The sequence below is a fragment of the Fusarium oxysporum genome, chromosome 5 (assembly GCF_000149955.1).
Source record: "Fusarium oxysporum f. sp. lycopersici 4287 chromosome 5, whole genome shotgun sequence".
In the NCBI taxonomy this organism is placed as follows: Eukaryota; Fungi; Ascomycota; class Sordariomycetes; order Hypocreales; family Nectriaceae; genus Fusarium; species Fusarium oxysporum.
In genome coordinates, this window is record NC_030990.1 from 1942211 (window position 1) to 1967616 (window position 25406).

A 25406-nucleotide genomic window follows, 5' to 3' on the forward strand; every position below is an offset into this window, starting at 1 on the left:
CATACACGCCTGACATCACTCTCACCACACCATTCTTGTCACGAACTGCCTCCTTCAAGGGACACCCCTTCTTCCCCATGCCGATCTCCTGGCCCACCACAACCGTCTTGCCATGCTCTCGCCTCCCCTTGTATTCCTCAAATATCCCAGTACACCACCCCGCCGCATCGAACGAGTCTCCATTGTCTTGCATCCCACTTATACCCTTCATGCCGTAGTTTATATCAGCTCCGTCCTTTGTTATACTAACTTACATACTACATACAGGCCTGCGGCGACGTTCTCACCAAGAAGAAGCTTGACCCTCATCGCAACCGCTGTCGCGGCGCTACTTTCACCTGCATTGATTGTATGGTGTATTTCCCTGGCGTCCAATACCGATCACATACCGTATGTACCACAAGGATTTCCGGCAGCCATTAACCCCCTGATCTTGTGTAATCATCTGACATCACATAGAGTTGCATGACCGAAGATCAGAAGTACCAAGGTGCACTCTATAAGGACAAGAAGAACAAGAAACAGAAACACAGTCATCCCAACGATAACCAGCAACACTACACCCAGGACCAAGCCATGGCTGAAGTTCAAACTCTCCCCAACAACACCGGCAACATGAGCCACTACGCCTACGTTGAGGACGTCCCTGAGGATCAGTTCGGCTGGGCCGAGTACGAAGAAAGCAGCGATGATGAATCGCCAAACGGCCCGCCCCCGGAGGCTCCCTACGCCTCCTTCTGCTGCCCCGGAGCCACATGTCGATGTATTTGAATTCCTCGTTGGAACCGGCCAAACGCCCAATGCTTCCAACATGAATCTCGACGCGGAGCCAGGCAACTCATTGGTACGATACGAACCCAAGGACAAGAGCGACGAATACGGCTTCATGGAAGACGACGATGAACCTGCAGTCGAATATGGAAGTGGCCCCGTGCCAGCCGTCGAATTTGTTACACCCGCTTCGAAATCTGAGAGACGTAAAAGCCGGACCAGCACTGAGAAGAAGGACAAGAAGCGTAAGCGATTACATATCGATGTTCCTAGCGACCAGGTTATGACGGATGCCCCACCGGTTCTTCACTCAGGACTCACAGGCGGCATCAACCGTATGATGCGCCCTGTATTCCCCCCATCCCCCGATTACTCCGGCGGTGACGCTCCGGAAATCTCTCCCGCGAGTCCTTTGAAGAAGTCAAAGCACTCCAAACATTCTAAGCACTCTAAGCACGCCTCTGCTGGTCACAGCCTCTTTGGCATGATTGCTGGCAGCAAGCCCAAGTCCAAGTCCAAGACGAAGACCAAGTCATCAAGCAAAACCAAGAAGAGCTCTTCCTCTTCCAAGAAGTCCCATAAAGAGAAGAAGCCTCAGCAGCTCATCGAGTATCGCCCTCAGAGCAAAGATGGCAAAACAGACCCCAGCGCTGGACAAGTCGTCCTCTACAAGCCTCGAGCCGATGTCTTCCTCAGCTTCGTCGACAAGGGTCCTGAGAGTGAGAAGGGCGTCAGCTTAAACAGGGTTCTCAAGCGTTTCCACCGAGAACGTGAGGCTACTGGCAGCGAGCTGGGTAAGGGTAAGGAAGAGAAAGAACTCTGGAGATCTCTCCGACTTCGACAGAATGAACAAGGAGAGATCGTCTTGTTCTCTGTTGAGTGAGAATCCAACTTCAAATCCAAACCAAAAAAAAACCAAATAAAAGCAACAAAAAGAACAGCATTGGAAGATCATGCCGAAAATCGGACAGACACCGGACATGGGATTAAAGGAGTTTATGAGGATGATGCATTGAACCAACGTTTTTTCCACGATACCTTTATGGACAAGCTTTTATTTTGTGTACAAGTTTTCGGGAACAGGTGGGATCGGAGGGGTTCAGCTGGCTCGTCAGGTGTGTATCTGGCGGTTGCGAGTATTGGGGCCCCTGGATCTCCATCAGTAATTGTGTATAGTATGTATACAAGGGAACGGACGGACATCTCTCGCTGGATGCAAGGATGGACCATTTTTCTTGGTGTCGAGATTTATTCTTTCTCAAGACTATGCTTTGGGAAACCGAATGGCAGATAATGGGCGGCTGGTGCATCGGACGGACTGGAATGGGCTGGAATGGATACCATGAAAGGATTGGAGCGTTTTTTTTATAGCGGCATGAGCCTGCTCTGATGATACCCATGGGCGCTGAGCCTCGGTATCTCTTTGTTTTGTTTTTAACATCTCGCATCGAGGATGTGATTGAGCATATTAATATTTGTTCATCTGAATTGGATATCTTTGCAAATCAAATCTAAATAAGTTATTACATCACACGCAGTGGTAAAATATGTTGAGCCATGGCTTCACGACGACATAATGGGCATTCGGGCTTTTCTCTCACCCAATCTCCTATACACTCCCAACAGAAGACATGACCGCATTGTGTTGCTGAGGGATCTCTCATCTCCTCCAAGCACAGTGTACACTTTCTTTGTTGTCCGCCCTTGATGTAGCCCATGGCCTTGTCATCTGTTAATTGAACACGCGGCACAGCTGCTGCTGGTGTGTGTGTGGCAGCGAAGATGTCGACCTTGGCCTTGGAGCTTGAAGCACCTGTGGATAGTAATAGATTGTTATCGCCGTTGTAGGCCCCGTCATGGTTTAGAGAGATATCATCAGAAGCCCCAAAAGCAGCGCGTTCGCGAGCTGCTGACTCGGTAATTGTAGATCGAATATGGGTATAGCCCTGAACCGCAAGTTGAATGACCAGCAGTACACCTAGGAGTTCGTATCCTGCACGATCGGGTGTATCGGGTACGGTACGTGTGAATACGTATCGAAGCGCCTCGATTCGCTTAAGTTGCAAGACGGCCGACCCAATCTCCACGAGCGACAGAACTCTGTAGGATCTACTCGAATCAGGTAATCCAAGTTAGCAGCTATCCAACATTCGTCAATGCATCGAACTTTATGCGCGCCTCGCGTCCTGTTGCCGAACCGTCATCTCGTTTGCGAAGGCTCTCCAACCGGCGTTGCAGAAGCTTGCGCAGCCGAGCGCGTAGTCCGGGGAGAATCCGGGCCGCGATATAGGGGAGGAGAATGCTGGCAGCTACGTAGCCTGCGCGACGACCAATAGCGGGAAGTTGACCATCGCGCGCATCTATCTGCACAAGATCGCAGTACTCCTCGCCGAGAGTTCGATTGCCGGGGATTGTAGTGAGAGCAAAGTAGGCGAGCGTTGCGAGGGTCTGGATCTCGGGTGCGCGGGCGTGTGTGAGACGGGCACCGCGAAGGCGACGATGCAGGTCGCTGAGGATCTGTGTAAGGTGGCCGGTGAAGTATGCATCCTTTTGGTGAGAGCGGATGATGTCGGGGGCGGTGGCAAAGGGATATGGTGATGACGATGCTGAAGAGGAGGACATGATGTTTTGTGATCGGCAAAAGAGAGCGCGCATGCGCATGCACGGGGTGTTACGAATGGGAGGATCGAACGTGGTCTGATTATTTGGGCAGTACGAAGGCGAAACGAATGAAGACCAAAGTCGAGGATTAGTAGAGACCGGAAACACAAATTGGTGAAGATAAGGAAGATGATTAAATAAATTGGCGGTTGGAGTTTAAGCAAAACGAACCTCGGTCGGGACAAGGTTAAGCTGAGGCGCTAGCATTTCGGTCTTCGGTAAGTACTCCCCGCGTTCTTTACCATGTGAGTAAAGGTTTCCTCTTTAGGAAATGCACACATCTAAATTACTATGTTGGCATTAATCAACCACCAGGTCCATAGGTAGGTAGGTATGCCGTCGCGTTGTAGTCAATTCTCTCGTATCAAGAACTTGAAAAGTAATAAAAGTCATCTTGTGCATGATGTGGCTGTCTTGCTAACAACAGTGTCACACGTAACAAAATGGTAGAAGATGTGATTTAACTCAACCATCCACATGCCCCCTCTAAAGATATTGTTTCAAATGTCAGTTCGGTTTCTAGGATAGCTTCTCTCTAATCGCCATGGCAAACTATAATAATTTTTCACGTTGCATCTGACTTCTTCATCCTGCTAGAGGATAGCAGAAAGCTTAAGGCTTTAATCCTAAGTAATAGATATTTAGGATAGTTTAGGATAGTTTAGGATAATCTCAGTAGACTCTTGAACTAGTTTATTCTTACTATCTAATTCTAGAGTCTTGCGTCTTCTGACAACGTGAGGGCTGTCTTGCTCGAAAATAATCTTGTGACTTGGTGGCTCTGACACCAGGTTTGTTCTCAGCCATGGACTAGAAAGGTCATAGAATTGTTTGTGCTCCGCGATTAACTTCGACAAGTGAACCCGGACGCCCTTCCTGTCTGCCCTTACACGCACCCTCACTGATGCTTCTAGCATTCAACGTCCCCATCAAGAGCGGCCCACACCTTTCCCGCCTCCGGCTGCTGCGGCCTCTTCTTCTTGAGTCCTAGAAGCAGTTTGCGTCCGGGCTTTGCCTCTTCGGGTGCAGGAGTAGAAGACAAGGACATTGGCTTAGAAGCCGCGCGTCCAGCTACGGCACTCCATCCTCCAGTACCGGCGCGGAGGGGCACCTCTCGCCGAGAAATTGCACCGTTAGCATCTGAGTGACAGAGCAAGACGCTTTCAGCGAGCTTTTCGCGGCGGATAGTCTGCTCGATCCGAGGTTTGAGAATCTCTAAGCTTTTTTCCATGGGTGCGGGTGTGAGAAACGCGGAATATGAGACTGTAGCTTTGATGAGAACTTCCTCGTTCAGAAAATCAACCTTGAAACTGAAGCCTTGCAGGGACGTGAGATCTGGTTCAAGGGCAGTATTGACTTCCTCGATGGTCAGACCGAAGCGAGGCTCGGTAAGTACCAGAGCATTGAAAGGCTCAGTCTCGAGAATTGGGGGGCTTGGAGGTCGAATGGCTGCCGCTGCCGCAGCTTCCGCAGCTTGAGATGCTCGGATCTTGACACACTGCGCAAGTGTCTTCGTCGGGGCTGAAACAAACTTATCTGATTTCCACACTAGAACAGACCGGTGAATGTCGTAGTCCTCACTCTTACTCTCGAAGCCGAAGTCTTCAGCGAGCAAGTGAAGAAATTGGCGTGACTGGTTCTTCATCGGCTCATATCGTAAACGAACTTCGTCTTTGTTAGCAGCAAAGACTCGGAATTGGCTCTCCTGAGCATCTCCCCATGATTGCATCTGCTTATAGAGCTTCAGAGTATTATCCGAGAAGGGAATATGGTCGTTGGTGTGAGAAGCAGGGTCGATATTGAGAGCTGCGGCCAGGCGACGGTTACGGTCAAGGCGTTCGCACTCCTCATCACATCGAATCTCTGGTCGGCTCGGAGTAGGATTGCTCGTACTTGCGAGGCATTTGAAACTCTGCTTGTGATTGCCGCATGCACAGCTGGTGGACATCTTGACCTGACAAGCTGTTGATTCTTTACACGCTGGTACATATGTTAGTAACAAGCTTGTAACTGGGTTTTATCGACTTACGAGTTTGTCCATGGCAGACGCTCTGGCATGGGTGGTTACATAGCAGTTTGGGCTTTCCGCATATTTGCTCGCAACCGTTCTGAGCGTCTCCGCATTCTCCGGGGCGATGACATAGCTTTTTACATGTATGGAGCCCGCAAGAGAGTTTCTGCCCGCATTGCTCTCCGCAATGAGCCTCTTGCAAATGACAAGGCTTGTTGTGAAAGGTCGTCTTTCCACAGATGCACCGCTTCTGGACGAGGTATGTGCATGGCGGGCATGAGACATCGTCAGGATGGCACTGATGGTCAACAGAAGGATGTCCACATGCAGTCTGCCGCTGACACTGGTTAGTGCACGATGGCTGTCTCGTTCCGCATGGTTGTGGTGGATGTAAGACTGTCTGGCCGCAATTGCACGAAACTTCTTCCCAGATAGCCTCGGGACAGCTTTGGCAAGCTCCGCGGTGACAGAGCTGCTCGCAAAAGTGACTACCACACTTAAGTGGTCTTCCGCAGACGGCGACACAGATATGCTCGGCCTCAACTGGTAGCGAATCAGGGCCCAAGCGTTGCTTCTTCTGCTGAGCAATACGCTGAGATGCCTTCTTTTCACCCGGGCAACAATGCTCTCCGCATCGATGTCTTCCGCAGTTGCGAGTAGCCTGGCATATCTTGAAACATAGGGGTTGCTGGACATTTCCCTCATGGCAGATCGTCTCGCCCGTGACTCGGCCACAGCGGCAGTCTATCTCCATCGTTTGGGTGCAAGGGTCGCATTCTCCAGTGTGGCACAAGGATTGGCAGAGATGACCGCATTCCAGCTTCTTCTCACAAATCCTCTCGCAGTGAGGGACATGATCTTCACAAGTTTGACGGGGCTGTTCCATGAGTTCCTTGAGCGGTGTCTTGCCACAAGGGCAATGGGTGACAACGTTCGGAGAGAAAGGGCAATGAGCTGAGATCTCTTCTTGCGGGTGACAAGAAATCTGGCAACGATGTACACCACAATCGAAGGTTCTTCCGCAAGCACTCTCGCAGCTAAAAGAGCCCTCAAACCAGGAATTGTTGGCGAGATCGAACGAATCGCATATGTCGTCCTGTTTGGAACATTGCATCTCCTTTTGCACTCGTCCACAATAGCACTTAACTTCGACCGGCACCTCGCAGGTACCGCAGACACCTGGATGACATATTTGAGAACATTCATGCTGACCACAAGGTAGAAAATCGCCGCAACGCTCTCGACAACTCCACCCGTTGTAGTAATCGGTATCCCTACAGTTCTTTCGCTGAGAGTGCTTTCCACAGTAACAGGGCTCCGGTGGGCTCAATACGGTGCATGGCGGGCATGGCCCAGGATGACATTGAAGAGTGCATGGGTGAGAGCATGTCGATCTGGGCTTGGAACATGTTTGCCCACATGAATGAGGAGGCAAGATACTGTTCCGACTGGGCTGCGTTTCTTTGCCGCACCAACACGAACTATCGCCTGGTTCGTCAGTCAATGTTGAGTTACACCCAGGGCAACGCCATGATCGGTCGCCGCTCTCCTCGTTGACTTTCATGGACGTATCCCACCATTGGTGGGCACATTCAAGATGAACGACGGTCCAGCAAGTAGTGCACGACCAGACCTCGGTTTTTCGAGTAACCTCTTCGGTGCAGATACGGCACTCATAGTTCCAGTTGGCGATGTCTTCTTGGATCCGTTGCCATAATTCCGAGGCAGTCGACTTGGGAACCTCTTGGCGGGGTCTGTCCTGCTTCCGGTTCCTCGTACGGTTTCTTGAGCGTCCTTGGGCTGTGGGCTGAGAGGCGCTTGATGATTGCTGTTGGGCACTATATTTGTCAGTATCTGATGCATTACCTTGGGGCTACCGGTCCTACCTCCTCTGGGATACAGGCTGTCCGGGCACGAATTCTGGGGCGTCTGCACTCAAAGATGCATCTTGAGCAGTCTCTGTCGGTTGTTCAGTTGTAGTCAAGCGTCCACCAAAAGTGCGCTGCGGTCCCATGGAGAACACGCCTCTTCCTTGGTTTCCTTGCCCTCGAGAACCACCTCGATTACCTCGTCGGTTTCTTCTGCCTCTAGAAGCCCCTGGGCTTTCGGGGGCGGCTATGGTTTGTGCAGCAATAGTGACGTCGGCAGGCCCTGTCTGAGGGGCGTTTCCGCGGCCTTCAGAAACTTGTGCTGAATCATCCTGTCGCTGGCCACGATTCCGTCCTCCCCTTCCCCTACGGCGTCCTCCACCTGAGCCTCCCCGAGAACGTGATGCTGAACCCTGGCCCTCATTCTGAGACCGGTTTGGGGCATTATTTCGTGCCTGATGAGAGGTATGGCTGGTCTCTTGCTCGGCCATGATGGCGGAGATCACAGTCGTGAGCTGAGAAGTCGTCGTTGTTGCAAATATTGCGCTATGTAGTATAAAGCGTCTTCAAACTATGAATAATGGATAGGAAAACAATGACCTTTAAACAAAGAGCTTGCTGGCGAAGGGAGAATTTGCAAGGAGAAAATGGAAATGATTTCCAACTGCTTCTTCACGAGAGCGAGAGTTAGAGGAGCAGGAGAAAAGGCACGAAGGAAAGGAATCTACCTTATGATATATTATGCCGTTTGCAATAAATTCTTAGGAGGCGTTGAAAACCGGTGGAGCCCTGTATGTTGCCGTGTGGCGAAGCCGACTGTGACAAACATAGACAACCATTGGTTGGTTTGATAGTCAATCAGAATGAGTCACCAACTGGAACCACCTCTTTTGGAGGTTTGGATCTGCCCATTTTTAATCTCAGCAACTGGTATTATATCACGTCCAACAACGGCTGGACGGACAACCATATTGCAGTCGAGTGGCTCGAGTTTTATCTGCCTCAAAGTCAACCAGCAGAGAAGTCTGATGCAAGGCTCATCATATTAGATGGCCATGGGAGCCATGTATCTGTGGGTGTCTACCTGTTTAACAGCCACATATCAGCAGTGGCGAGAATCAAGTTTGTCAGGGAACATTAAGACATATTGGCTGCTTTGCGGCAATGGTTCAAAGGGATTCTTTTATGGTCTGGCGAAGCTCACTCTATCATGTCAGGTCATATGAAACCCTGAACACTTTGGTTGCTCACCGATTGCCATTAAGTTTGCTTCAGGGTAACCATCCATGCTAGGAGAGGCAAGAAAACTTCGGCGTCCATTCTAAGTGACAGAAAGACTCAGTACAGGCTTAGTGTAGATTTAGAGGACCTTAGACTACAGGTAGGTTGGTGTTTTAGCACTTTGCCTCAAGGTCAGAAGTTATCTTGCTTAATTGGCAGACGCTTAGGCCTCTAAATCCACGAACTTTACAAGGTCTCTGATTTGTGTCCGTTGTGTTACATTACATCAAAGACTTCAAGCCATATGTGTCACGCATAACAATGTATGGAAGTTTCGGTAGGCGGTAATGGCAATATTGGGTTTGCATCGAAACAGCCGACCCATTTATAAGCCTACCCAATGCTCTCCTTTTATAACAAAAATACAGGTTCTGGTGTAACTCAGGCACTGGAGACACTGTGATTATCATGTTACAGTGAACATTCGGCTACAGTGCCCTGGACCAAGCCAGCTGAGCTGGGTAAGTGTGTACACAACCTAAAGACAGATATCATGAGTTCCTCATGGAATGACTGCTAGGAAAACAAGTATTCACAGAAGATTGAAGCTCGGATGTTAAAGACTGGATTTTAAATATTGCTAGGAAGATCTTTCTGTCAGCCACTGAACTGCCACAAAACCTTATCAGATGCACACAGAAATGAGCATGTCTTGACACTATCGTGGACTTACAGTAGACATTTACAAGGAAATATAGCCAAGATCAGAATACTCCTAAGTGAACTATCGAATATTGTTGGATCTTAGGGTTATTATCATAAGAATCAACTTAAGTTTAAGCCTAGTTGCCTCGACTTATTATAGGATACGGATCCTATATTATTGAAGCAGAGGATTCCCTATTCACAACCATTTTCCTTCATCCACTAATAGCGTATGATTTACATGTTTGCGGCTCACCTCGGGTTTAACATCCCCGGCACATCTCTCCACACAACAAAAGCACAAGCGGCTACTTGTTAGCCAATTTGCATATGCGCAGGGCAGAACGGAGCATGTTGAATGGATCTCGGCATGAAGTGCGACGCAAGATTGATCACGTTGACAAGGGATCTCGGGAGAGGCCGGGATGTCGGTACCGGCTCCGGATGCCCGTTGGCTCCACTTCCGGCCTAAACACAAACAACATCTCACTCACGACAGTTGGAATTTGAGAACAGCTGAGGAATCAAAGATCCTTGATAAGTAGTCACATTGAAAGTTTGATGGTCGAACAATTAGCTTGAATTGGCGTTCAGCCGAGAACATGGTTCAAAAGCAGCCATAACATATGAGAAAGTCTTCTAGATCAGAACCATCTTTAGCTTCATATTGCCTGTGCCAGCAATGGTTCTCGTGAAGCCAATTGGTGACTGGACAGCGTCATAAGTAGACAGAGACAAGATTTCTTTGAGGCTCTGAGCCCCCAATATCCGTCTGGGGTACGGGTGCTCCATATTCTCCATATGGAGAGGAGCTCGGGACAGCCTCCAACCCCCGGGATAGCTTCTCACGAGCTTCACAAGTTAGGGGCTAGGCTCGGTAGTGTGGCGTCTGCCGTCTTTAATACACACCCCTTCACCATGAAATAATTGCTTATTGCAGACGGACAACCTCCGAAGGTCCCCATGCTACAGCAGTACCCTCATCAGGGGATAGGAAGAAAACCTCGGACATGTATCCCAAGGAACAAAAATACTTAGACAGGTTTAGCATAACTTAGGGATCCTTTTAATTAGTTTATTATAGCACCTTGAATACATGTCTTGTCTCTTTTGGCCCCCTGAAGACTCAGTCCCAGATCTTCGGTGAGTTATAGGGAACGGCCTCGGTATCGATGACAATTCTGCACCCCGGGCAGAATTTAGATCTTACACCAACATCAGACATAAAAACAATGAGAAGATAGTGTAGAGAATACAACGGTTTCTTACGTTTGTTCGGGGTTAGGAGTTTAGGTATTGTGGTAACACAACGGGAATGGTTGAGGTACGATGTAGATAGACGATGCACGTGACCTCAACGTAGATTTCCCGTTCGGCGCGTTGAATTTGAGTGCGAGGGACAGCCGTCAACCTCAACGCAACGACAGGTCACTCCATCTCCGAATTCCACGAGACGTCGCCCACACAAATCCTTCGAAATGGCTGCTCTGATCAAGGCTGCGAACGCCAAAATCCGGTCAAACCCGGTGACTGACTATGTTTGCTCGACCCGTACGTCTTTCGAATATCCTGTCATGTTTTTTGCATGAGCTCCGATTCGTCTCCGAAAGCGCAATTTTGTGATATTGCAACTCAACAAGCAACACCGCGGCTACAATACATATAGAAGCACATTTTAGGCATAGAAAAGATGTGGAAAAAAATGCTGTTCCTCTGAAATATGTCAATTGGGCTGTTGGAGGGTGCGTTGATGTGCAATGCGTGTTTTGGAGCACGGCAGCTTCGGGGTGATCAGCGTGTCGAGACTTGGACTGACTCTTGATATTTGCAGACTTTTGGGGCCCTGTCTCCAACTTCGGTATCCCTCTCGCGGCCATCATGGACACGCAGAAGAGCCCTGAATTGTATGGTAGACCAATAATGCATTGTCACCAAGCGTAACTGACTTTGCCTCTACTAGGATCTCGGGACAGATGACTGGCGCTCTCATCATCTACGCCGGTACTTTCATGCGATACTCACTGGCTGTCACACCCAAGAACTACCTCCTCTTTGCCTGCCACTTTGTCAACGCTGGCGCCCAGCTCACCCAAGGATACCGATACCTCAACTACCATTACTGGGGCGGAAAGGAGAATATGCCCAAGGAGCAGCTGGCACAGGCGGCCGAGGCTGCCAAGGGAAAGGTTGAGAAGGCCACGGAGAAGGTTCAGAATGCTGTCAGCAAATAAAGAGATTGCCAGACCGACGGTCACTGGAAGGGATCGGTGTGTCGGGCTGCATGCCGTCCATAATAGGAGTGTCCCCGGGTTGTACCTCGGGATTCGGAGAGTGGCAGCACACAGCTACCGCACAATAACGTTGTAACTTTACAAGAATTTGTTCCCTCGAACATCTAGAATCGCAACCCGAGTTGGGGTCTTTGCAGTACTCGTGCCTAAGAGTTGCTACGAGAAGATCTTGTTGCGGGGGCCCTTAGGTCAATGAATATGGTTAGAACAAAGAAATCAAGCCTTCAAATGCCACATTAAGATGCTACGAGCGAGTGATGAGGAGGAGTGCTCCCCGCAAAACGGAGATACAATGAATTCCCCGGGAGGGCTTCCGATGCTTTTTTCCTGATGAAAGTGACACATTGGTATGAGATTCGCATTCGAGACATGTCAACTGCATGCTAGTGTTTCGTTCTTGTAGCAATTTTGTGTACCGGTACTTATGTAACAAGGCTTGTTGACATTTTCATTGTTACGGTCTCGACATTTGTACTTCAAGGGACAAGATGTGTGTGGTTTCAATTCAATAACGATATAATGCACGCACCCTTGCATCTGGGCGAACCAGGTACGTAGCTCCCTTGAAGTCAAGATACAAACATAGATCTGAACTGGGGGCGGACCCCTTGGTTCCCGAATCTTGCATAGAAGTTCCCGACTATTCTCGTGCCTGTGCCTGGCCTTCCCCCACCAGGTTCCCGAAGTGACGGAATAAGGTCAAGGTGAAAGGAAAACCAGGGGTGAAGACTGACTAGCTGCCATTGATCAGCAAATGCAAGGTCAGTGTGCCTACCCCAGCCTTTGTCAGGCGGATCTGGTGATGTTCTGGTCGGCTTCTGTCCGTGAACGTGGGGATAAACCTTCTCTGTAGTTTTGGATCCTCGGTGAACGACCTGCAACGCCGGCAACACTTGCGGTTATTACCCAACCATTACCGTACCCGCGTGTTGCCTATGCTAACCGCCTGTCGGGTATGGAATGGCATCATCTCGAGTCCCTTACGAGGATCCCACATGATCTGTATAGTCTGCAGCGCTTCATGACTGGGTGTGAGGCGTGAGGATGGAGCTCGATTTTAGAAGTAGGTCTCTTACTGAATGACATTGCTCAGCATTGAGCAATAATCGGCAAGCTACATGCGTCTGTTTTTTCACATCACTGCCACTTGAACGAAGAGTAATTGGTCACATAGAATCGTGATATCAAGAAGCCTCAAATGTTTGCTATGTAATACTCCAGTGGAAACATCCATAGGTCGATAATCCACTGTCATAGGCTCCAGATTTGACTCCAACCGCCTGTTCCAGCCCGGCATTTGTGAGGGGAAAACGCCAGTGCTTCAACCATTTCGGTCAACCATTTTTCTGGATACACACCGTACATCAGTTAGTTGAATTCGAACAGAGAATGCCTTCCTATTCGGTTTTGTTCAGCCCTACCCCAATTGCCTCTCGACTTAATTTCATTCTTTTGCCAAAATTTCTTAAACAAGTTATTCGGAGGGGTACACCGAAGTCCGAGGTCGGACCTAGCTCGCTTTCTACACCTACCTGGTAGTGAACAGCTGAGTATTCACACCTGGCAACTCATATCCAATCCGGGGATGATAGAATCTGTCCGTCTGACAAGAAAAGATTTTGTAAGTAGTTATCATCGCCAGTGGAGGCTCATGTCCTGCAGAGTGGCAGCATAGTGTCACAAAATCCAACATATTGAGCAAAGAGCGGCCAAATGCGCACCAATGAAAGCGTCATTTTAGTCAACAAATGCAATGCGCCGGTCTTCATCCACCGAGAGATTGGTTAGGCAGGCTATGCCGCCATCATACTTGATAGTGCACGAAAAAGAGGAGAGACCCTTGGATAGTTACATGTTCACTAATTAACTTCTATTGTAAGAGTATTCATAAGTTTCAGAAAATCTTCTCAAAGCTTAACATAAAGAAGACTAAAACTTAGACCTAAATTGCGTAAAGCTTTTCTGAAGAATGGATGCCGATTCCTTATTGCTCATGAACCCTAAGTAGCTGGGATAAGGCGGGCTTTGGCTGGTTCGATCTCATCTAAAACTAAGTGTCCAGGGTGCCACCGGTCTTTGACCTCCGTGGGGGTGGAATGTAGTGGGAATAAACACATGATGCAGACAGGAAATTGACTCTGAGAAGAAATTAATCAAACATGGGCTGGGGAATTTTCTTCAAACGAAGTACGTACGAGGGTATGTAACAACACCGGGGCGTGATCGTCATTCCTGGTTGACAGAGGTTCACGGTCTGTAAGTCTGTGCAACTACATGTGACCTATCACGATCAGTGAACTGACGAACTGGTTGTCGACTGTCCCCAATCACCTTTCCATTGGGTGACTGTGGTTTTAAGCAAAGTTTTTATAGCAGAATGATATGACTGTTGTAAAATTGATATCATATACAGCCTAAAAAGAAGACAAGATCAAACGGCGAGCGGCGGGTAGCGTAAATGCTTCAAAACACCTGGGATGGTGATACGGTGATACCCCACATGCGTCTGTGGACTTGAGCCTGGTGGCCCTGGTTTGATGTTCGGGGATTGCACGAGATTCAGATTGAGATTCAAGCTTGGACAACAAAAGCAGTCAGGGTCCAATCAATGGTGGGGGTCAGGTAGATCTCTTTGGTTAAGGTGTGTGGTGTTACGGTGGACAGAGAGCGGCTGCGGTACCAATGACTTCAATCCCGAGATACTGCGGAAAATGCGATGCAGCAAGAGGGGAAGGTTCTGCGGCTCTGGCTGTTACAGCCATCAAGGCAGGGATCCAGGGTGAACTAACCAGATGGTGCTGCACATCGTTCAGAACCGACAACATCCTCGGCATTATGGAAGGCCCAGTATGATGCCAACGTGGATCCTCTGACTGGACTTCCCTTGGTCCATGGCATGGCAACCCATGGGCAAGGCGAGCAGATTGCTCGCTCCTACGCCAACATCAGGCGGGTGGGACATATAAACCTCTAGAGGAAAGGTTGCGGTGCGGCAACCTCTAGAGGTTAGGATCAAAACCCCTAGAGGTAAGGTGCGCGCTGGTCGGTGTACGTGGACGAAACACAAGGAAGCGCAAAGCACCTTTAGGCTGGATTGTTGAGGAGAAGACTTTTCTTTTGCCGAGAGGTTGAGTCTGGTAAGGTACGTGAGGGCAGAAATCGATGATCGGCGGGTGTTGAGATTATGTGAAAGCTCGAGAGATGAATATCGAGATATAGGCAGATAACTAGAACTGATAGTAAAAACCCCGAGCTCGAGCCAAATAATACCCTCAAGTCATGGAGGGGAGACCAGTCACTATCAGAGAGCGTTGATTGGCCAATGGCTTTGGTTGAACAAAGATGTGTCGGCGGAATGAGTTGCGTCAACTCACGTTTTTTTCTTTCTCGCTGTTCGTTGCAAACAGGACCGAGAAAACAGGTCGCTGTCAAAGCTCATCATTTACGGTTCGTGGATTGTCAATCGTCGCGTTTCGAAGCACCGGCACTTGACCAGCCGGATGCCCTTGGCTATCTGATAGGCGCTCCTCTGAGTTAGTAGGTATCTCCATGGCTACCTCAGGGAGAGACCGCAAATAGATGTTGTTTCGCTATCATAACCCACGTAAGAATACTTGTGCGGATTTGTGACAGATCTTGGTTGATCACACACCCCCATACTCCCCCATGCCTGTGTGACCTGTTCTCATTTTGACTGTTCCCGGGTGAGGCGCGATGAAATCTATTGTTGAAGCCATGCCGTACCACCACGCTCTTCTCATGTTTGTACCCAGTGTTTCGAGGCACATCCCGCCATACTGGTGCTGTTGCCGCTCTTGCTTATATAGCCGCCTTCTGCCCTCATTGCTTCTTCCATTTCTGCAACTGGTGGTAACCCCCATTGCATATTGCAGCTGGTGGTATCATTATGACCGGCCCGGTTAACAGCATCTCCAAAATCTCCATAGATCCGTGAATGCTAGATGAATGCACTACAACATAACACAAAAGGGGAATCATATTCAGCGGGAAAGTGACCGCACTTCACTTGTACGCCATAGAAGCATGGGTAACAAGAGAATTTAGGTTGGCGAGGTACCGCGGTACAGTAGGTAGCTGCGCGGCCGAGCTCAAGTTCCACTCCTCAGCCGTTAGCAGGGAACCGCCTCAAGAGTCTTCTGTTCTGTGTAGAATACCGCGCTTCTATTTACGCTCGTAACCTCCTGGAGATACGTCTCCAAGGCCGAAACAGATCCGTTAGAGTCATAGTTTGATCGTGTTTTAGTGGCATGTCCTGGCTGTTCTTTGGAAAGTTTTGATGGAGATCGAGTGGGAGAGGACTCCGCCCGCGCCGTACGGTTTCTTGGGATGGTATGGTATGGGATAGGTTGCGCGCCTTCTCACACCTTGGTCCCTTCGGGCTTTCTCCAAACTACACACCCCTCACCGTCCGCTTTCTCAATCGTACGCCCTCCCGTCCTGGATAGCTCTTCCCCCCGGAGGCCGGGTGTGTCACCGACGACACGCTTGGGGGTTTACACTGCTCTACAAAATCCCCTCGCCCGCCTGCACATCCCTTCCCTTCGATCTCTCTCTTCTAACCCTCATACCTTTCTTTATCGCTACTGAGTATACCCTCTGCCTCCGATTCTTTGTGCTGTTGGGTGATATCGCAGCCATTCGTGAGCTGGAAGAGCTGTCGTGGTATCTTCATACCGACAAGCGTGCTCATTACCCCACCACCAAAAGTCAAAGAGACCCCGCCATTAAGCTCTCGATAAAGCTCCCACTTTGCCAGAGCTTCTCGCCTTCGCTCATTTCAACCTCTTCATATCCCTGAAGTCGCTGACACAGATCGCCCAAGATGGCTGGCATCGCTCCCGCTGCTCCCCAGCAACCACTCACATTCAACGATGTCTTCGAGGAGGAAGATATCGATGAGCCCAAGGAGGCCAACACGGTCCACCACATCCGCGCCAACTCTAGCATCATGCATGTGAAGAAGATTCTTGGTGAGTAGCTGGCGCCTTCTTGACAGCCACCAATGGCTTATCTCGGGAACAATATCTCCCCCGTTGCGTATCATGAGGACTTGCGCTGACTCCATTCTCTTTCTCCTACAGTCGCCAACCGTGGTGAAATCCGTAAGTCAAACAGCCCATTCCCTATCCTAGACCCGCAATCGCTAACATGTGAACAGCCATTCGTGTATGACTACCTGTCCATTCCTTCCGCCCGACCGTACATTTTAGACACTGCCAAGCTGACACGGATTTCTGGTTGTAGATTTTCAGAACTGTAAGTCTCAATCCTCGGGTTGGAACGGCTTATGACCTGAACTATGGCACTGACAATCACCAGGCTCACGAGCTTTCGCTGCACACTGTTGCAGTCTTCAGGTACCCCTCACTTGAAACCGCGATCCTAGCGACACAAGAATTCATAAACTAACTTGGATAGTTATGAGGATCGGTTGAGCATGCACCGACAGAGTACGCGATTGATCTATGCTCATTTGTGTTTTGATTCCTTTGCTGACTACTCTTTCAGAGGCCGATGAAGCCTACGTCATTGGCAAGCGTGGACAGTATACCCCTGTTGGCGCATACCTGGCTGGTGATGAGATTATCAAAATCGCTGTCGAGCACGGCGTGCAGATGATTCACCCTGGTATGGATATTCATTTTCGGCATCCGGGATTCATAGCGCTAACTAAGAACCCAGGTTACGGTTTCCTCTCCGAGAACGCCGAGTTTGCCCGCAGCGTCGAGAAGGCTGGCCTCATCGTGAGTCTAAAGTACCCCACCACTCCCGCTCCGTCCGTGCACTAACCCCGGACCAGTTTGTCGGCCCCTCCCCCGATGTGATTGATTCCCTTGGTGACAAGGTTTCTGCCCGAAAGCTTGCCAATGCTGCCAATGTACCTGTCGTCCCTGGTACCCAGGGTGCTGTTGAGAGGTACGAGGAGGTCAAGGATTTCACCGACAAGTATGGTTTCCCTATCATCATCAAGGCTGCCTTCGGTGGTGGCGGTCGTGGTATGCGAGTAGTCCGCGAGCAAGAGAGTCTCAAGGAGTCCTTTGAGCGTGCCACCTCTGAGGCTAAGACTGCTTTCGGTAACGGAACTGTCTTCGTTGAGCGTTTCCTTGACAAGCCCAAGCACATTGAGGTCCAGCTTCTTGGTGATAACCATGGCAACATTGTCCACCTGTACGAGCGTGACTGCTCCGTTCAGCGACGACACCAGAAGGTTGTTGAGATCGCCCCTGCCAAGGATCTCCCCGCTGAGGTCCGCGACAACATTCTCGCTGATGCTGTGAGACTGGCCAAGACCGCCGGTTACCGCAATGCCGGTACTGCTGAGTTCCTGGTTGACCAGCAGAACCGCTACTACTTTATCGAGATCAACCCTCGTATTCAAGTTGAGCACACAATCACTGAAGAGATTACTGGTATCGATATCGTTGCCGCCCAGATTCAGATCGCTGCTGGCGCCACATTGAACCAGCTTGGCCTCACCCAGGATCGCATCTCGACCCGTGGTTTTGCTATCCAGTGCCGAATCACAACTGAGGACCCTGCTAAGGGTTTTTCACCTGACACTGGGAAGATCGAGGTTTACCGATCATCTGGCGGTAACGGTGTCCGTCTGGATACTGGCAACGGTTTCGCCGGTGCTGTTATCACTCCCCACTACGACTCTATGCTTACAAAGTGTACTTGTCACGGTTCTACCTACGAAATCGCTCGTAGAAAGGTTCTCCGAGCCTTGATCGAGTTCCGTATTCGAGGAGTCCGAACCAACATTCCTTTCCTTGCCTCCCTCCTTACTCACCCTACCTTTATTGATGGAAACTGCTGGACCACTTTCATCGACGATACCCCTCAACTCTTTGATCTCATTGGCAGCCAGAACCGCGCCCAGAAGCTGCTTGCCTACCTCGGTGACGTTGCCGTCAACGGTAGCAGCATTAAGGGTCAAATCGGCGAGCCCAAGTTCAAGGGTGAAATCCAGGTTCCTGAGCTTATCAACTCCGCCGGAGAGAAGATTGATACTTCCACACCCTGCACCAAGGGATGGCGAAACATCATTCTCGAGCAGGGACCCAAGGCTTTCGCGAAGGCTGTCCGCGAGTACAAGGGTACTCTGCTCATGGACACGACTTGGAGAGACGCCCATCAATCACTTCTGGCTACTCGTGTTCGTACCGTCGACTTGCTCGGTATTGCCAAGGAAACTAGCCATGCGCTCTCCAACTTGTACTCCCTTGAGTGCTGGGGTGGTGCCACCTTTGATGTTGCTATGCGATTCCTCTACGAGGACCCCTGGGACCGGCTCCGAAAGATGCGAAAGCTGGTTCCCAACATTCCTTTCCAGATGCTTCTCCGTGGTGCTAACGGTGTTGCTTACTCCTCTCTGCCTGATAACGCTATCGATCACTTCGTCGACCAGGCCAAGAAGAACGGTGTCGATATCTTCCGTGTCTTTGATGCCCTAAACGATATCAACCAACTCGAGGTTGGAATCAAAGCTGTTCAAAAGGCTGGCGGAGTTGCCGAGGGAACGATTTCCTACTCGGGTGATAGTACAGTACCCTGTTCCTCATCGTGGTTTTTACCTACTGACCATCCTTACAGTGCTTCGCCCTGGCAAAAAATACAATCTTGAGTACTACCTCGACCTTGCCGATAAGCTGGTCGCCCTTGACATCGATATCTTGGGTATCAAGGATATGGCTGGTGTGCTCAAGCCTCATGCGGCTACACTTCTGATCGGATCAATCCGAAAGAAGTACCCTGACCTTCCCATCCACGTGCATACACACGACTCTGCCGGTACTGGCGTGGCTTCAATGGTCGCCTGCGCCAAGGCGGGCGCCGATGCTGTCGATGCTGCCACCGACAGCCTGTCTGGCATGACTTCGCAGCCCAGCATCAACGCCATCATTGCTTCCCTTGAGGGCAGCGAGTGTGACCCTGGTCTGGACCCCAAGCTCGTTCGATCACTCGACGTCTACTGGCAGCAACTTCGTTTGCTTTACTCTCCCTTCGAGGCCCATCTTGCTGGCCCCGACCCCGAGGTTTACGAGCACGAGATCCCCGGTGGTCAGTTGACCAACATGATGTTCCAGGCTTCTCAGCTAGGTCTTGGATCCCAGTGGCTTGAGACTAAGAAGGCCTACGAGCATGCCAACGAGCTTCTCGGTGACATTGTCAAGGTCACTCCTACATCCAAGGTTGTCGGTGATCTTGCCCAGTTCATGGTCTCCAACGGCCTGTCCCCCGAGGATGTGAAGGCTAAGGCTTCTCAACTCGATTTCCCCGGCTCCGTGTTGGAGTTCCTTGAGGGCCTGATGGGACAGCCTTATGGCGGATTCCCGGAGCCTTTACGATCTGATGCCCTTCGCGGCCGTCGCAAGCTCGATAAGCGACCTGGTCTTTTCCTCGACCCCGTCGACTTCGTCAAGACAAAGCGTGAGCTCGGCAAGAAGTATGGCGCTCCAGTCACCGAATGCGATGTGGCGTCCTATGTCATGTACCCCAAGGTCTTTGAAGATTACAAGAAGTTCGTTCAGCAGTACGGTGACCTTTCCGTCCTACCTACTCGATACTTCCTGTCTCGCCCTGAGATCGGCGAAGAGTTCAACGTTGAGCTCGAGAAGGGCAAGGTGCTGATTCTGAAGCTCCTTGCTGTCGGTCCCCTGTCCGAGAACACCGGTCAGCGCGAGGTCTTCTTCGAGATGAACGGAGAGGTTCGACAAGTCACCGTTGTTGACAAGAAGGCTGCTGTTGAGAACATTAGCCGACCTAAGGCCGATGCTAATGACTCGAGCCAGGTCGGCGCGCCTATGTCTGGTGTCCTGGTTGAGCTCCGTGTCCACGAGGGCTCTGAGGTCAAGAAGGGTGACCCTATTGCCATTCTTTCTGCCATGAAGATGGAAATGAGCATATCCGCGCCTCATAGCGGAAAGGTTTCAAACCTTCAAGTCCGTGAGGGTGATTCTGTTGATGGTTCTGATCTCGTGTGTCGAATCGAGAAGGCCTGAGATGGTTGCGCAAGGAAATAAAAGATTGGGTTTAATGACACTTATGGATATCAGGCAGGAAGAACCCTCAAACTATGGGATTGGCGTGTTGAGATGACCTATGAATAGTTCTCTTTGAAGAAACTTTGAATACAATTATGAATTAACTCAATGAGGATATGGTTACCGTCAGGCTTCTACTAATCTTGTGAAGTTTAATTATAGATTTATAACACTTTAGGGAATTCTAGAATTATCCCTACTAAGTTTACGAAAGTTTAGCATAATCTCTTTATAAAATATTATAATATAGATGTAGTAAAAAGGTGGCATCTGGTAAAGCACCAGAGGGAATTTGTTTATGTAAGCATCGAGGAGTACCAACCGACATGCCCTCAAATTCCAAAGATGAAAGACTGAATTGTCATATCTTACAGATATTTTGGGTCAGTGACATCATCAAATCTTGTAGAATCTTGCTTATGAAAGTCGGTTGTAGAATTTGAGCTGAGACTCGTAGTTCAAAGAAAGGGGGGTTGATAAGCCTTGGTAGTCTTGCCGGTTTTCACAGCCAGACATCCATAACATGGAAGATGATGTTTGTCTCCAATAAAACAGCGTAAAGTCAATCATCTTAATAAATGGTACAGTATTTAATGATATCTCTAATCGTGTACGAAAAGGTTAAATAGATGGTTAGTTATAGACAACCTGTGAGAGGTGAATCCTTGTTCGTAGTCTATAGCTTGTAGTGGAAACACTATTCCTAAGGCCTAGAGGGTAGGGCTATTGCGGATTAAATATTGTATTCTTTAATCATGGTGTAAATATTAAGTACCAGAGTCTTGCTTTCTTTGACCCCAGCTGATCATCTCCAGCGAAGAGCCACATGAGACATACGACAGCCTAAGGAACTTATCAGAAGTTGGGTCGTCTCATTCAGGCCCTCAGTCTAGAACAGCTTTGCAAACCCGAACCGGGGCATACTTGTAGATCTGTGTGGGGCCGGATCTCGAGGCTATGGGGTATGCGGGGGTGGGTCTGAAGAATCGGTGGACCGGTGCCACGATCCGCTGTCAAAACAAATAAAAGCAAGGGGTCAACATCGCAGTCGAGACGAATGACATCAGTCCTGAAGCATGCCTTTTCGAGTGTTTCCCTAAATTCCTGGTCTATGGCCTGGGTGGAAAGTAGTCTACGTAGTAACGCCCTTACGCTTGAAGTTCGGAGGACTCTCGGGGTTCTTGGTGGCTGGAAAATGATAATCCCCAGATCGACAATAGGGGCGCCTCGAGGATGAGAATGAATTGGATGTCAGCTCCACCTTGTACCAACCCTATAGTAGCATAGGGAATCTAGCCAACTTACCGTATGAATGGGAAAGTCGGGATTGTGCTCCGGATTGAAGACTGAAAATGCCCTGTTGAACCTGGGTATTATTGATGATGTGCATTGGGGCTTGGGACGAATCTTGAATATACTCCGCATGAACCGTATATATTAACATGACTTGCTGAAAGGTTTTATGACTCTCAACAACTACTCTGGCTTTTCTTATGATCCTCATCCATAGAGTATCATGGATTGAGGATGAATCAGTTCCTGAAGATAGGCTCACACAAGTCTCCCTATGGGCTTGGAAGCTCACGCGTCGACAGTGCGGGGAATCCCACTCGACCAGTTCTATGGAGGGTTGCATGCGTCAAAAGCTGCAAGTATCGACAGGGCCGATACCCTGGATAATACGGAGTCAATTCATTGTATCAGAAGTTTGATCATGTGGCCCGAAATCGGATGTACTCGGATGGGAGTTGTTTAAATAATCATGATGGTTGTGATTTAGTCAGGATACTAAGAAGAATGTCATTCACAATGACGTACATGAGAATGAGTATACATGCAAACTACTGGTAAGACCAGGCGATAGGGCAGACGGACAAACTGGACGCCCTAACGAGAGTTTCTAGTGACCAGAGGCCGGCGAACCTGAAAAACAGGCTCCGTCGGTCCGTAGTGATGATAGCAGAGGCTGATTGTTGATGATGGCAATCCTCCCCCTGTCCGGAGTGCACGGTGAATTTTGATCCAATATTGGGCGACAATTTTCGCCGCTTGATGGAATGCAACGCAACCATGAGAGGCCCCCTCTGGCACTTCGGGGTAAATAAGGTAAAGACCTTCACCCACCATTTCATTAACATCGGAGAACAGCGATGATCAGAACATCAATAGTGATATGCTTTGTCCGATCGATCCTGGCGTTCATGTCAGCCTTATTCTGCATGATTGAACTGAGAGAAGCGGTGAGTTTTACTTGTTTTGAAGGTTCTTTGTGTAGTTAGCTTTTCCCATTGTCAGACATGGCTTTTCGAGCTCGTGACTCTCGATGCCGGAAGATTAGTGAAAGTGTGGGGGAGGAGCAAACCCCCAGACTTGGCTTATTGACACCTGTAATTTTGGGCATTTAGCCCCCCGCTACCCTCCACTACCGCTCGACAAGATCCCACTGCAGCCGGGGGCGACCGGCTATCTTATGCACGATAGATGCAGTGCTGGAGCTCTGGACTTTTGGAAGCATAAACCTGGCCAATCATGGACTGTACTGTGGTGGTAGTGGTGTTTTGCTTCACTAATTCTTATTTCTCAGCATAATCGAGAAGCTTCATTCTGATACTACTGGAGCAACGTTGTCTTCCTGCCCACCTTGATAGATCTCTCAAAGAATCAATGAAGAACCCACTCGTATCTACTACATTTGATATTAATGAATGCGATACTATGTATACATTGAGCGTGAGTGAGCGACTGTAGATATCAGTTTGTTTTCCTGTCCCTCCACACTGATTTGGCTCGCCCCCTGTCGCTTGGCACACGCACGGCAGGCGCTGTGGATGGATCTGCGGCTGCCTGCCCTCCGAAACCCAAAATTCGCCCACCGCAAAGCAAGCCAAACCAGGCCCAGGAGCAACCTGCAATACAGTTAAAAAAACACCTTCCCCTCCAACCCTCCTCTGACCTCATTTCCACGCAAACTCTCTTCCTAACACACCTGACTGAATTTCTTCCTTTGAATTCCTATGTTTTCGATAGGAAGCATTATAATAACTGATACCCATCATCGCAGTCACCTCTAGCAACACACAAACCACTTCTTCCAGCGCGAGCAATGGAGAGCCTTCAACTATCCCAGGTTCTTGCCGACCTCAGCAATATCGGCGCCGCCGTACGTGTCCACATTTAACCTTGAGCTCCTTTCTGCTACGTGTTCATCTGTGCAGTCGAGACTAACGTATCTCGTGTGTCAGGATCCGGGAGCCGCAGAGGCCATCGTCAGCGCCAACAACCCCTCCAACTCTAGTTACACCCGAGTCGAAGTGACTGCAGCCGCAACTGCCCCTACCTCGAGTCCTACTACGAATCAACAACGACGTCCCACAGGCTTACAGCGGCATTGGTCGTCGGAGAAATTCGACAAATTCGGCCGCCGCATTCTCTCTCCCGGTTCCCACTCTGGTTCAGCTGTAAACTCTAGCCCTGGAACTCCTCGCCGAGGCGAATCTGATGTGAGGCAACCCCCCCCCAACCGTCGTCTCAAAGGCGAAGCTGGGACTTGGGCACTGACAGAACTGCTGTACAGTTCGAAGAAGACCTGGAGAGAGCAGGCACACTCATGCAACTATACGACATTCGCTCCAAGATCAAGCAGCAGGATAACAGCAGTCTGCTCAGAGCTCGAGAGAAGGTCAACGCGATAGCAGCGCGACAACAAGCTCAACAGGCCGCGGAACGCAACATGAAGGCAGCTGACGAACTCCGACGACAACGCTACTCTTTCCCAAGAGCCGGCCTCTGAAGCGAATGACCCTTACGATTTCCTTATATCTCCTCACGACGGATCACGGGCTCGTTACGAAAGGACAGGCGCTGGGTAATATCTGATTGGTGTTTGCGGGATGATTTCTTTGACGGCGTTTGGGACACAAAAGTATATGCCGTCGGTGCGATGAAATCGATCCTGTTCTGAAGATCAAGGTTGAAGACAACCCTGGTATGTTTTAACGATTGGAACTGCTGACATTAATACGATGCGCTTGGATAATCGAAGCGGATGTTGTTGTTTTCGCACTTTGGGGGACCAAGATGGCACCAAACCATGTATATATACCATGGGAGAATGAAAGCGGTTTCTATATTCTCGAATAGTCCGACTCCTTCAAATTATCATAAGCATGCCGCGCCTTCGATCACTCTCCAGACATGGCATCAATTCTTGCATCATTTGAGCCTCTTGGCCTAATGCCTCTATGCATGCGAGGATCATATATACTGTCGAAAGTTGATTTAACTCTTAGCCATTTCAGAAAGCACAGCATAGATTATTAATAAGCTTAATTGCCGTAGGCCGAACTAACATGGAGCTCCAAGACGGGTCTTTGGAGGGTCTATAAGCTGAGCTTTTGGGATATGCCGGGTCCGAGAGTTTGGGTTGATTCTTGCTTGGCATTTGGAATACTTACATTAAAAAGTCCAGAATACTCATGCAGGTCCTTTTACAAGTCGCTTATGACGTTCTAGACTGTGGTTTATGAAGCAGATCAATCATCAACGAAATGATGGAGTAGCTAAGGGTGGAAACACGTCATTTCATTGGCTTCGCCACATCAACGAGGAATTGGAATTTGGCCGCGAAGACTTGAGGCTTAGCAGTCTTGGACAGGTGATGATCTCGGTCCAAACTTGCCGGTGAAGTACAGACCTTTCCGCTACCATTTACGAACCAAAGGGACTGGTTATCAATTGATACGCGAAATACGCTGCGTATTGACGACGGTCTTGATTCACTCCTCAAACCTGTATATCACCCTTGAACGTA

At 49.5% G+C, this 25406-nt stretch overlaps 6 protein-coding genes across 11 annotated transcripts; 4 read left to right on the plus strand and 2 right to left on the minus strand.

Annotated features, from left to right (window-relative positions):
* Window positions 1-688: 688 nt before the first annotated feature.
* On the plus strand, window positions 689-1654 carry FOXG_01729 (uncharacterized protein; the record flags this gene model as incomplete). Its single annotated transcript, XM_018378711.1, has 1 exon — window positions 689-1654. The coding sequence occupies one exon, from the start codon at window positions 689-691 to the stop codon at window positions 1652-1654; it is 966 nt and encodes a 321-aa protein (XP_018234674.1).
* Window positions 1655-2230: 576 nt separating this feature from the next.
* Window positions 2231-3618, minus strand: FOXG_01730 (uncharacterized protein). Its single transcript, XM_018378712.1, has 2 exons — window positions 2939-3618; window positions 2231-2880 (listed from the first exon to the last, which is right to left on the minus strand). The coding sequence occupies exons 1-2, from the start codon at window positions 3430-3432 to the stop codon at window positions 2295-2297; spliced, it is 1080 nt and encodes a 359-aa protein (XP_018234675.1). The 5' UTR covers window positions 3433-3618; the 3' UTR covers window positions 2231-2294.
* Window positions 3619-4011: 393 nt separating this feature from the next.
* On the minus strand, window positions 4012-8088 carry FOXG_01731 (uncharacterized protein). Of its 3 annotated transcripts, XM_018378714.1 has the most exons (4): window positions 8040-8088; window positions 7330-7981; window positions 5462-7281; window positions 4012-5412 (listed from the first exon to the last, which is right to left on the minus strand). In XM_018378714.1, the coding sequence occupies exons 2-4, from the start codon at window positions 7800-7802 to the stop codon at window positions 4343-4345; spliced, it is 3363 nt and encodes a 1120-aa protein (XP_018234677.1). In that variant the 5' UTR covers window positions 7803-7981; window positions 8040-8088; the 3' UTR covers window positions 4012-4342. The 3 variants fall into 3 exon arrangements, with proteins under 3 accessions (XP_018234677.1, XP_018234676.1, XP_018234678.1); XM_018378713.1 differs by having other exon boundaries at window positions 7330-8088; XM_018378715.1 differs by having other exon boundaries at window positions 5462-8088.
* A 2223-nt stretch (window positions 8089-10311) lies between these two features.
* On the plus strand, window positions 10312-11837 carry FOXG_01732 (small nuclear ribonucleoprotein B and B'). 3 transcript variants are annotated; one of them, XM_018378716.1, is made up of 3 exons: window positions 10312-10788; window positions 11069-11141; window positions 11198-11837. In XM_018378716.1, exons 1-3 carry the CDS (start codon window positions 10716-10718, stop codon window positions 11466-11468), a joined length of 417 nt encoding a protein of 138 aa, XP_018234679.1. In that variant the 5' UTR covers window positions 10312-10715; the 3' UTR covers window positions 11469-11837. The 3 variants fall into 3 exon arrangements, with proteins under 3 accessions (XP_018234679.1, XP_018234680.1, XP_018234681.1); XM_018378717.1 differs by having other exon boundaries at window positions 10435-10979; XM_018378718.1 differs by having other exon boundaries at window positions 10435-11141.
* Window positions 11838-15308: 3471 nt separating this feature from the next.
* On the plus strand, window positions 15309-20825 carry FOXG_01733 (pyruvate carboxylase). 2 transcript variants are annotated; one of them, XM_018378719.1, is made up of 10 exons: window positions 15309-16519; window positions 16631-16651; window positions 16708-16715; window positions 16794-16805; window positions 16869-16906; window positions 16968-16999; window positions 17058-17177; window positions 17232-17293; window positions 17350-19093; window positions 19146-20825. In XM_018378719.1, exons 1-10 carry the CDS (start codon window positions 16372-16374, stop codon window positions 20552-20554), a joined length of 3594 nt encoding a protein of 1197 aa, XP_018234682.1. In that variant the 5' UTR covers window positions 15309-16371; the 3' UTR covers window positions 20555-20825. The 2 variants fall into 2 exon arrangements, with proteins under 2 accessions (XP_018234682.1, XP_018234683.1); XM_018378720.1 differs by having other exon boundaries at window positions 15309-16651; window positions 16708-16805; window positions 16869-16999.
* Window positions 20826-23268: 2443 nt separating this feature from the next.
* On the plus strand, window positions 23269-25130 carry FOXG_01734 (uncharacterized protein). The gene is made up of 3 exons (XM_018378721.1): window positions 23269-23756; window positions 23839-24096; window positions 24171-25130. Exons 1-3 carry the CDS (start codon window positions 23700-23702, stop codon window positions 24384-24386), a joined length of 531 nt encoding a protein of 176 aa, XP_018234684.1. The 5' UTR covers window positions 23269-23699; the 3' UTR covers window positions 24387-25130.
* The last annotated feature ends 276 nt before the right edge of the window (window positions 25131-25406 follow it).